This window comes from Staurois parvus, unplaced genomic scaffold, assembly GCF_062004578.1.
Source record: "Staurois parvus isolate SC_StPar_1 unplaced genomic scaffold, SC_StPar_1.0 ptg000155l, whole genome shotgun sequence".
In the NCBI taxonomy this organism is placed as follows: domain Eukaryota; kingdom Metazoa; phylum Chordata; class Amphibia; order Anura; family Ranidae; genus Staurois; species Staurois parvus.
In genome coordinates, this window is record NW_028317951.1 from 16033010 (window position 1) to 16045665 (window position 12656).

The window sequence follows — 12656 nt, forward strand, 5'->3', positions numbered from 1 at the left end:
GCCCCTAGATGTTAACCTCTTCCCAGCCAGTGTCATTAATACAGTGACAGTGTACAGTATTAGCACTGATGACTATATTAGTGTCACTATTGATGTTATTGTCCTTTAATCAGTTAGTGTCCCTCCCAGCCAGCATCAGCTAGTGTCAGATTGCCTTCCACACTATTACAGTCTCACTATAAGTTCCTGATCACTGCCATTACCAGTATATGGTCATAGCTGTGTAAATTCCAGTATATATACTCTAGTTTGTAGATGCTATAACTTTCACACAAACCAATTAATATACACGTATACAAACCAATTGATATACACTTTTTTTTTATTACAAAAGACATGTAGGAGTGTACATTTTGACCTAACTTTATGAAGACATTAGATTTAAAAAAAAAATGATTGCATAGGTTTTATAATATAATGTAGAATATATATATATATATATATATATATATTTTTTTTTTTTTTAAATGTTTACTCTATTTTTTATATCCCAAAAATAGAAAAAAAAAACAATGGGTGGTCCAGGGGCGGACTGACAACTCATGGGGCCCCCGGGCAATAGGGGATCATGGGGCCCCTGTGTCCTTGCCCAAACTCAAAAAAGCCTATGAAAAAGGTACCAGGAGCATCTCATGGGGCCCCCTACTGACCCCGGCCCTCGGGCAGTCCCTGAGTTTCCAAATGGTCAATCTGCCCCTGGGGTGGTCCAATATCACCAAAAGAAAGCTCTATTTATGTGAAAAAATGTATGAAAATTGAATTTGCTTACAGTGTTGCATGACCACACAATTGCAAGTTAAAGTAGTGCAGTGCTGAATAAAAGGGAGTAAAACTTTCCAGGGCTCAAGTGGTTAAATATTTTTTCTGTTTGTGTGCAAAAGGGGTAAAGTGGTTAGCACTTCTGCCATGCAGCACATGGGTCACTGGTTCTAGCCCCAACTACAGCGTTACCTGGATGGAGGTTGCATGTTCTTTGGGTTTCCTCCCAAATTCCATAGTCACATGGGTAGTTTTATTAGCCTCTGTGTAAACTGGCCCTAGTATGTGTATGTATGCATGTGAGGTAGGGAACTTAGATCGTAAGCTCCTCGAGGGCAGGGACTGCTATGAATGTGCAATATTTATGCAAAGTGCTGCGTAAATATTTGGCACTTTCTAAATACCTGTAATAAATAATAAAAGGATCTTGCCATTACAAATGAATCCAAACAAAGCAAACATGTCAACCTTTGCAGAATATTCTACACCCATTACTTCTCATGGTGAAGCGTTCAAGACGCAGCCTTTCAGGAGGAGGAGCCACTCCTCTCCCCCGTACAAAAGAAAACAGCAAAGCTTGAAAGCTGCTTTGTGTGCACTGAAGGAAAATATCACAGTCAATTCAAACACACCTCAGACAGGAGAATTTGACCTATTTATAGAGACTCTGCAAGGGTTAAAATAAAAATGCACCAAAAAGCAAGAATTTTGCATCATTCGATGTCTAAAATCTACAGCTAGAAAAATAAATGGTTAAGAAAGCTATAATGTAATGCCATGCTGCTCCTACAAAGCCTCATGCAACTTAATAGCTCAACAGGACAGAAATCCATGAATAACTGTGTACTTTGCCCCCCAACCCTTTGCTTTTGTGAGGTAATCATTCTCTCATTTTATACCGGCTGGTGTAACTTCCTGTTTGTGGCCAGCAGCGATGCTTCTGCTGAATGCTGATCAGAAAGGACATCTTGTCAAGCATGTGCTGAGCAGCAGCTCACAGCCCCCGCTGCTTCCTGTGTTCGGCAGAGCCAATTGCCAGCAGAGGACATAAAGTAGGCACATAATGCAGTAGATCTAAAAAAGCTGCAGTGATAGATAATGCCTTGGGAAAAGGAACAGAGAATAAACACTACATAAAAGAGCCTGTTCGTCAAGCAGCCCCTACAAAAGAAGGAAAGTGCCAGGTCTTGTTTTAGAATGCACAAATTTAGCTGCTGGTATATACTTTACAGCAGTTCTTTATGTCATTTACTTTATTTTTAGGCAAGCAGAGTTTTGCTGCCCCTTTCTGCAGGGCGTTGTGGCAACCTATATTTTGTAGGATACCATGGCAGTGGGAACAATTTTCTGAGAAGTCTAGTACTTCAGCTAGCACTGGTATCTGAAATGAACACATCCAAAGAGCAGAACAAGAGATATATTTATATATATTTATTAATGTTGCAAATCTACAAAAGTAAAAAAAAAAAAAGAATACGCACAAGAGACATTACTAACTTTCAATGAAATGTGTCCCTTATTTTGCTGTGTTCCTAATTTAACAGAAATCTTCCTCCATCTAAGTCCTCCCACCCTCACCACCTCCTGGTGCTGTAGGGGTTAAAAGAACTAAGGGAGCCATCACAGGTGCTCAAGAGTGCCCAACTATGCTTGCCCTTTCCGTCCCGCTCCTCCATTCACAGAAGTCGTACTATGGATTTTTTTTCATTTGAACCTAATCTATAAATGGAGGGACTTCCCTTTCAATCATCCACCCAGTCTCCATTCATCTTGTTTTCAGTAATAGAAACTATAGTACCAGATTCTATGAATGGAAAAACTTGAGGGAAAGAGCGGGTATAGTCAGGTACTCTTGATAAGTTCCTGTGACAGATCCCTTGGTTCTATTGACCCCCGCTGTAACAGAAGATTACAGCAAGGGTGGGGGCATCAGAGGAGGAGAATATCTGCTATACAAGGAAAAAGCAGCACAAGGCACACATCTCACTGTAGGTAAGTAATGTCCATTGTGCTTTTTCTTCAATTTATTTATTTTTTTAAACTAAAAGGCTTTACACAAATTAACACAAACTACATCAACAGCAGTTCTTCCTCAAAATACTGACGATTATGTTATATAGTATATATTCTACTAAGGAAGCAGCACTGCACCACAATATACTGTATGTTGGGCCAGCTCTGGCCTTCACCTCCTTCATTTATAGGTATACTTTTTGCATGATTCTTTTATTGGGGGGGGAGGGGCTATCACCTCTTCCAATGCTTTAAGTTTGGGCTGGTACTGCCATTATTACACATATGATATAAATCATGTATTTTGTAAGGCAATTCTGTATGCATTATATTACTTTACATTGCCTAGATTTATAGAGCTGGATATTCTGACTTCACTCTGTTACAATATAGACACAGTATATGAGTAACTTACATTCAGGTCTGCAAGTATATGTTATCCCTTTTGTGATTTCCTCACTTGTCTTCAGACTGTGTGCTACATAACATCATCTCAAGTATTTTGGGGAAAAGTTGCTGTTGGAGTATTTGTTCTTTGTTGCTTTCATGGTTTGGGGTTACTTTGTATGTTTTCCATACATCCAAGGCATTAAAAAACAACAACGTATTTCTAGTGGTGCAGCTAAATTTGTAAGGGTCTCTCGGTTCTTTGGTAATGATACTTCATTGCTTTGGGCCAAGCCTACACTTCCAGTGGTGTACCAGTGGTAATTCCTTCTGGTATTAAACTCATCACATTATTAGCAGATACAAGCTGGATTCATAGTGTGACATGCTCACAGACTATTTTCATAACTTGAGAAAATTTTTAAACACTTTTTCTAAATCACAAAATGCTATCCTATGCAAAACTAGAGGAGGTTCCTTGCAGGATAAGGCTGTCAGTCTAGAAACTTGTCTCAGAGGTGATGTCTACAGAATGTCTCTAATGAGTTCCAATGGCGGTTTCTGGAGCACAGAGAGAACCAGATTCACAAAGTCACAGGAACATCCCTGTACAAACGTCTAAATCAATGAGTGAGACATCAAGGGTCTCTGAAACAGAAAAAAAAGGGCAGAAGTCTAATCTTTTATTAATGTTGACAGTCAAATATGGGTTCAGACCCAGCTGCAGGAAACAGGATTTGTCTGACAAAGAAACTCTGAGAATCACACCAAATGATGTATGCCTTCCACATCCAATGATAGACCTTACAAGATGTAAACTTCCTGACTTTCTAAGCAGGAAAGCAAATCAGTACTTGGGACAGAAGATCCTGACAAATCAGCAGAACCTGAAAGTTAGAAGATTCACATCTGACACCCACCACCTGCAAAACATTAGGTGTACAGACCACTCCCCTGGGTCCAGGCCGGTTGTAGTTTCTCTATGACTTAAATATACACAGTGGGCAAAGCTGGAACATGACATTTTCTGGAAAGAATCCAATCTATTTCTTGTACCACGGAAAAACACATGGATTCTCCCTGATGACTGAGCATGCCACTGCCATTGTGTTGTGCGATGGAATCTGGTTTGGATGATCCTTCAGCAAAACTGTCCAAGGCTTCATCTTCTAAAGTTACAGGATATTCATTGGGAATCAAGACTCCTCTGACTGAATCCTCCACAGCCTGACAAGGTAGTGTCCATGCTGAGAATCCTACAAAATACAGGAAGGGGAGATTTGCCAGATTCTAAAGCAAAATTCCTGAGCCACCAGGCCAGGGACAACCTGGACCTAGGTGACAGATGAATCGGTGTGTCCAGAGACTGAATTGACCGAGATCTGGATTGAAACTGGGCAAATGGGACAGCCTCCAAAGATGCCATCATCAGACCCAGAACTATCATGCAAAGGCAGAGAGTGGGATGGCTCCTGGACTGGAGATTTCAAATCTGAGACCAGAGTGTCTGAAGTTTCTTCATTGGAAAGAACACTCTGGCTTGAAATGAACTGTGTCCAGGACTAGTCCCAGATACACCAAATCATAAGACGGTTCCAAAGACCATTTCTGCAGGTTCAAGAGCCATCCAAATTCATTCTAACGCCTAGATGGTCAACATCACATTGTCCAGCAGAGCCCACACCAATCCTCAATAAGTAGTTGTGTAAGTATCCCACAATGGAAATGCCATGAGAGGGCAGCAGGGCTAGTACTAGGGGTTTCCTCTGCTGAGGAAGATGGATGCTGTTGCCACCATCCTTCATGATGTTGTTGCCACCCATCCGTCATGATGTTGTCCTTAAGGTGGTTTGAAGAGACACTGTCCATTGAAGGACATGCGGATCAAAGGTTTTTTACATGTGTTCCACAGTCCAGACTGTGGAGTTACAGGCCTGACAATGGGACTACAATAAGAGAACTGCCAAGGTCAACAGGAAAGTACTTGAAAACAAAGAAGACATTACATATAGCAGATTGATAAGGAGGCATATTCTTTATTTAAGACATTTTTACTTAGCCTTGAGTGCCACTTTAATACTTTCTATTTAAAATATCTTGTTCATCTCCCTATATCTACAATAAAATGGAATTTTGTTGCATTTGTTTTTTGTTTTTTTTATTGCCACCACATACTGTAAATTGACTTTTTTTTCTCAGCTAATGTTACCTATTGTGCTATCTTAGTTTACTACTTTTCTGATCTATTTATAAATATATGTGCTCATACATTCTTCAGATACTTGTGGCCCTTATACAGTTGTACATCCATCTTCCAGAAGAAAGAACCAGCCTTACCTCTTCTAAACGTCGTCTTTGTTCTTTCTGCTCTTCAATACGTTTCTGCCTCTCAGCCAGAAGTTGTCTTTTGTGCTCCTCATTTTCACGTTGCTGTTGTTCCAGTTGCTGACGTCTAAGGGCCTCTGAACGCTCCTTGTTAGCCAACTGCAGCCTCAAGAAATCCCGTCTTAACGTTGACTCTCCGGGTAGATTTAAAATCGAGCTGAGCACATAGGAAACATAAGCAATCCTCAATGAAATTGTTTTATGAGTAACATTTTCTGCAGATATCATTTTAAGCTGACCTGTAGCTCATCAAAAGCACTGAAATTATATGTTTTATATTTCTGTAAAAATATATTTTTATGCTCCTGATAGACAGGATTTTTATTCTTATACTTTCTGCATCACAAAATTCTTTTGTTACACTGTGCCATTATTTCTGGTGGTTATTTCAAAATGGTAAGTAACATTGACAAAAAAATAGTGGTGTTGTAGGTTTAATTTGAGAAAGAACAATGTTATAGTTGAAATTTTAAAAGCTGGAAAAAAACACTGGGTAGGTGTAAACGTTTGATAACACAATGATGTATTGAAACTAGCGCAAATAACATGGTTCCAGGGTAGAGCTTATATTTCCTTCTCTAACATGCACAGGGAAAGAAAAAACAAGGAGTCCACTATGAGTAACAACACTGCATTTACATCAATATTTATAAATTAGCAATTCAAATAATTAATTAGCCATTGTTTTGCAGCACCGGTCTTCAAGGTACACCAGCACTGCATATCTCCTTATATGTTTCAATTATAATAAGTGAAAAACTTGTTCACACAGGGCATATCAATGATTGTGCCTGTGCGAAGCTGTGTTTACCTGTACAGGGATGCATAGGTGTTCTGTGCATCTCCATGCAGGCAGTCCCATTGTTGTTAACTGGAACACAGCCACTACAAAGACACAGCTGCTGCTCCCAATTCAACATCTATGTGTGTGCAGGTGCATGCCACCAAACTCACACAGTGTGCATCCAGAGCAATGCACCTATACTTGCATGGATATCAAATTGGGAGCAGTGGCTATATCCGTGAAGCTGCTGTGTCCCAACTGATATCAGTGGGACTGCCTGCATGGAACACAGGTTCATCCCCGGCAGGTAAACATAACCTCTCATGGACTTATGCATTGATATTCTCCATGTTATCGAGGTTTAACAGTCCATCCCTGAAGCCTGCTGCCTGGGTATGAAGATCTAATGCTGCTGCTGGAGCTGAAATCCATCATAACTTTAAGATATATAAGAACATATGTTTTTTTTTTTAGGCACCATCAACTTAGCTTAGTTTTATATCAGACTTCAGTTGAGCTTTAATATACTATTAGTTGTCCCAAAATGCCTGGAGATGATACAGTGAGGAAAATAATTATTTGATCCCCTGCAGATTTTGTAAGTTTTCCCACTTACAAAGAAATTAAGAGTCTATAATCTTTATCATATGTGTATTTTAAATGATCAAGACAGAATATCAACCAAAAATCCAGAAAAAACACGATACAAATGTTATAAATTGAGTTGCAGTTCAGTCAGTAAAATAAGTATTTGATCCCCAAGCAAAACATGACTTAGTACTTGGTGGAGAAACCCTTGCTGGCAAGCACAGAGGTAAGCTGTTTCTTGCAGGTGCTTACCAGGTTTGCGCACATCTCAGGAGGAAACTTGGGCCACTCTTCTTTACACCTCTTCTCTAAATCCTTAGGATTTTTTGGCTGTCGCTTGGCAACTCAAAGTTTCAGCTCCCTCTATGAATTTTCTATAGGATTAAGGTCTGAAGACTGGCTAGGCCACTCCATGACCATAATAGTCTTCTTCTTGAGTCACTACTTTGTTGGCTTGGCAGTATGTTTTGGGTCATTGTCATGCTGGAAGACCCATTCACGACCCATCTTCAGTGTTCTGGCTGAGGGAAGAAGGTTCTCATCCAAGATTTTACAATACATAGCCCCAACCATTGGCCCCTCAATGCGGCAAAGTCGGCCTGTACCTTTAGCAGAGAAACAGTGACAAAGCATAATGTTTCTACCTCCATGCTTGACTGTAGGAGTGATGTTCTTGGGGTCATAGTCAGCATTTTTCTTCCTCCGAACTTGGCGAGTCGAGTTAGTGCCAAAGAGCTCAATTTTGGTCTCATCTGACCGCAACACTTTCTTCCTATCCTTCTCTGAATCATTTAAATGTTCATTGGCAAACTTCAGACTGGCCTGTACATGTTTCTTCTTGAATAAGGGGAATTTTGAGTGCACTGCAGGATTTCAATCCATGGTGGTGTATTGTGTTACCAATGGTTTGTTTGGTGACTGTGATCCCAACTGCCTTGCGATCATTCACAAGCTCCTCTCGTGTAGTTTTGGGCTGATCCCTCATTTTTCTCGTGACCATCCTTACCCCATGAAGCGAAATCTTCCATGGACCTCCAGACCGAGGGCGTTTGATGGTTATTTTGTATTTCTTCCATTTGCGAATAATCCCTCCAACAGTTGTCACCAAGCTTCTTGCTGATGGTCTTGTAGCCTTTTCCAGCCATGTGCAGGTCTACAATATTGTCCCTGATGTCCTTAGACAGCTCTTTGGTATTGCCCATGGTGGGCAGGTTTAAATAAAAGGAAGAGATTTTGCGGACAGGTGTAGTTTATACACTGTGGGAACTCGCTTCAAAGTGGTAGAGCTTTTCATTTAAAGCACACAGCGACTCGCTTCTTTAAGGGCCTTTTTGCCCAATTTTATTTACAGAAGATGTTCCACAAACATAAAGCTTCCCACGCAGGGGTATCCACCATCAAACAAAACAACGGTTCAGCCTCCTGGCTTATACTCAGCTTGCTGTCTGTCTCCTGCAGACTTCTTCAACAATTATGGCCCGTGCACACAGCTGCCCACTAGCACACCGCTAGTCTCTAGCAGCCCCTTGCTGCTTTTGGCTTCCACCTCTCCTAGGTGAAGCCCACCTGACTTCCAGGCAGTGACCTCCTGTCTTCCAAGTGGAGCCCTCCTGACTCCTATCTGCCGGGGTGGAGCCCTCCTGACTCCTATCTGCCGGGGTGGAGCCCAAAACTCTGGTCCTGACTCTATCTAAAGGCCTGCACACACCTGTGCAATCAGTCTCCTGGCCTATTCCAACACCTGGTCCCAGGATTGGAGATTTCATCCCTCCCAGATCTCTTTGAAATCTCCAGGCTCCAGATCCCAAAACAGACCTTACAAACAAAGGAAGAAAGTGAAAAGCCACTTTCCTCCGTATCAAACCTTTACCCTGGAGCCCCTCAACCTGCCTTGTTGAGAATCCAGGGTGACAGAACGCCACACTGTCACATATCCCCCCCCCTTTGTTTTGACCCCGTAGGGGGCAGAACACACGACTTACAGCTTCTGGCACCTCTGTGCCAGCTTTCACTTACAGGGGTCCAATCTGGTCTGACTATACCTTTCATAAAGGGGAACTCTACCCAATGATTCCTTTGGTGTCTCTCCCCAAGCCTCATTGTCACTCTGCTGTGGGCTCTACTCAGACCTTGCCTACTCTTTTTCCGGGTGCACTTCCATAAACACTTTCTCTCTTGAAATCCTAATGGGGTCCCCCTGGCCTTTCTATCGACCTTTCTGCCCCTTTGCTTCAGGTGCTCAGGTTTCCTAATACCTCTCTCAGTATTCCTGTCCCAAGGCTGTAGGGGAACTATTTCTACTGTATTTGTACCAGGACCACCCCCCTGATTTCTTGTACTTTTAGCTATCAAACCTGCATGACTCATCACCACAGCATTCAGTTTACCACGAACAGTTATATTCCAGTCAATATTACACCTTTCAATATCTTTTCCAGCATTTGTTAGGACAGTGTCTGCAGAGGGCACACACACCATAGGGCAGCCATCACCCACGTGAACCTCACAAAATGCCACTTCACCTGGTGACATGCACTCTGCAGGCGGCTGTCCAACCATTTTAACTTTTCCTACACCACTTGGATCTGTATCCAAACCCGGTACAGATGAGCTCTCTTTTGATCCATTTTGCCAGTTTTCACATACCATTTCTCCCTGTATTTCAGGTGTCTTATCAGAACTGCTACATAAACCTCTTTTTGGCCCAATGACCCTGATTTCTTTATGCACATTCGTTTGAGCCCTGGTCAGGATCTCTGCTGTTCTCTGGTCCATGCTCGGTCCTTCCATCTCGTGTGGTTTGTCCAATGGTGCAGTAAACACGCCCTTAACTGACAACTGACCAGCACCATCCTGGACCATAGCAGCAGAAATGCTTCCCACCTGGCTGTTAGGAGGTGGAACCTTTTTTGACTCATTTTCCATTTCTCCAAAACATTTCTCATATATCACATTTACAGGTAATCCAGCAGCATACCCTGATACAACTTTTAACACCATCAACAAATTCAGAAATAAACCACTTTGTTTCCCTTTGATCTGTACAGCCAGTCATTTGGTGCTCCACCTAGTGGTACTCCGCAGTACCAGACCATCTGACTGTGGAGGAGACACCTCAATATACATTGGTTGTACATTCCAAAGTTCAAGCATCTCCTTTAATACTTTGGTTACAACCCAACCACTTGACTCTAAACCTAAGACCTTCCTGACCATATTTAGGACACTGGGAACGCTGAGAGACTCACCTGCTGAGACTTGAGAAGTTGAAATTTTTAAAGGGACCTCCTCCAAGCTGGAGATAACCACAGCCTGGTGCTCCACCAGAGCACTGCCATGTGCTGGGCTCACTCTCAACCTCTCAGACTCAGTATCCACAAGCTGCCCCTGATCATTCCCAGTGACAACATCATTTTGACACTCCATGCCAACATCACTTTTGTGGGTCACAGACAAAGTCTCTGCTGTATACACACCCTTATCTATAGGCCGTTCTATAGATCCTCCTGCTGGCACAGCAGAAACAGTGTCCACCTTATTTTTTTGCATAAAAACCTCATCTATCAACGAGATTAGCCTTTTACTCCAACTATCCCAATCCATTGTATATGTGCTCAATTCGTCCGTGCTCCTCAGCACTGATCCATCTGCCCAAGGAGACACATAAGAATAGACGGGCTTAGTTGCAGATCCATTGCACAAATCACTCTGGCTCATATCAGACTTGGGTAACACCTGTTTTCCCACTGCAGGTTGCAATACCTCACATCCACCACTTTGCTCTGGTGGTGCTTCCTGAATTACCCACACATTTGCATTTTTGCCAGGCTGCATTAACCCGCTGTTCACCTGAACACTTTCCGTATTGTTAGACTGCACCAACACACTCCTATGACAAGGTGCAGTTCCACTCTGCTCCACCAGAGTGACATCGCAGTTGTCCAGGGCAACCTCCGGCTCCAATACACGGAGACCCCTGGAGATGTCTAAGGACACCTGTGCTGTCTTACCACCAGTTGCTACGGGAAATGACCCATCTTTAATTACAGCTTTTGCATTGCAAAAGCTCAGGGTTTTCCCAACAGCAGTACATTTCCCATCAACAACATTATCAGCATTTGTAGCTCTTGTGGGCTGTACTAGCCCACTACCAACCTGTGACTGGCACACATTAGTGACATCACTTGCTTTTTGAGAACCATGCACAGGTTTTACTCTAATTCCTACCTCCCCACTGTACAAGGCACTGCACAGGGAAAAGTCACTCTCTAAAGCACATTCAGTGGCCCAACTAACTGGGGTCACTCCTATATCAGAATGGACAGTCTCATAACCAGTCCTTCTCAACATGACAGTCCCAGCCATGGTTTTATCACACACAGTCTTACCCACCACAGTAGTAGGTGTCACCATCTTCATTTGAGTGCGTTGTCTCATAAACGCATCCTCAACTGCACTTTCCTTGGCAACTTTTCCCTTGCCCCAAGGTGAAGTAACAGACGCCATCATAGGCTCCATGGACTCTCTGGCACCCCCTGCAGGCCCAACAAGAACTTCCTCCCTGTTGCCAGAGGTGGTTGCCGACATTTTAAAACAAGACTCTGGACTTGCAGTTGTAGACATTTGCGCAGTATCAGCGGTATTCCAGAGTCTGGGACAGTAAAAGATCCCATGCCCCCACTGACCACATTCCACGCAGGGTATATTTCTACATTTCTCTTTATTGGGATACTGAGCCACATCTCCAGTGCAGCTCCTCCTTCCAGGCACTATTTTTTCTCCGGTCGCCATGGGAGATTGCACTCTCCAAGCAGAACTTCGCTGGCTAACACGCTGTATTGGCTCCTCTTGATGCCACTTGCCATGATCCTTGTACGACATAGCCCCCCGTACACAGACAGCCCGACTGGCCTCCTCTGTGTTGCTGTGAGCCTTCACTCTTGGTCCTGGCCTCTGGTCAGCCCCTCTTCTTGCACATAGCATAGGCTTCTCTCTGCTGGACCAACTCTCAAGCCGTGACACATTCACATTTTTCACAACAGCTACTGGTTTAACTGCAGCAGCGTTGCCATGGGTGACAACACCCCTCTCCCAGGTACAGACATCCTGCAGCTCTCTCCTTGCACTAAAGGTTGGCTTGCTTTCCTCTTTAGGTTGGTTCAATGCTGCCAGGTGCCGCTTGCACCAGTCCACAGCAGACTCACCCACATCTAAATTTCCCGGCTTGGCTGGGGCATGCGGTATATAACCCCCTAGCCACAGGGCTCTATCTCTCGCTTCAGCAAACATTGCCTCCTTTTTCTGTTTTGACCGCCCCATCTTTGCAGTCATGCACACAGCAGTGTGTTAGACAGTTCAGCAACACCATGGAACACTGTCTCTTTAAGGCAAAGTCCTTTTCTCTAGCAGGTTCTCCTCACCTGCACACACAGATAGTGCAGACTTATGCACCAAACAGTTCATATAACTGATGAACTTACTTCAATCGCTGGGATCTCCAATTCTGCCCGCATCCTCCACCATATGTGGGAACTCGCTTCAAAGTGGTAGAGCTTTTCATTTAAAGCACACAGCGACTCGCTTCTTTAAGGGCCTTTTTGCCCAATTTTATTTACAGAAAATGTTCCACAAACATAAAGCTTCCCACGCAGGGGTATCCACCATCAAACAAAACAACGGTTCAGCCTCCTGGCTTATACTCAGCTTGCTGTCTGTCTCCTGCAGACTTCTTCAACAATTA

At 43.1% G+C, this 12656-nt stretch overlaps 1 protein-coding gene across 17 annotated transcripts in view; it reads right to left on the reverse strand.

Moving 5' to 3' along the window:
- The window catches only part of TNIK (TRAF2 and NCK interacting kinase), a 389337-nt gene that overhangs the window by 120229 nt on the left and 256452 nt on the right, over positions 1-12656 (reverse strand). For all 17 annotated transcript variants that reach the window (XM_089675505.1, XM_089675500.1, XM_089675502.1 and 14 more), the window contains exon 12: positions 5497-5701. In XM_089675505.1, the coding sequence (XP_089531631.1) occupies positions 5497-5701 (205 nt within the window). The remainder of the gene's footprint in view (positions 1-5496; positions 5702-12656) is intronic.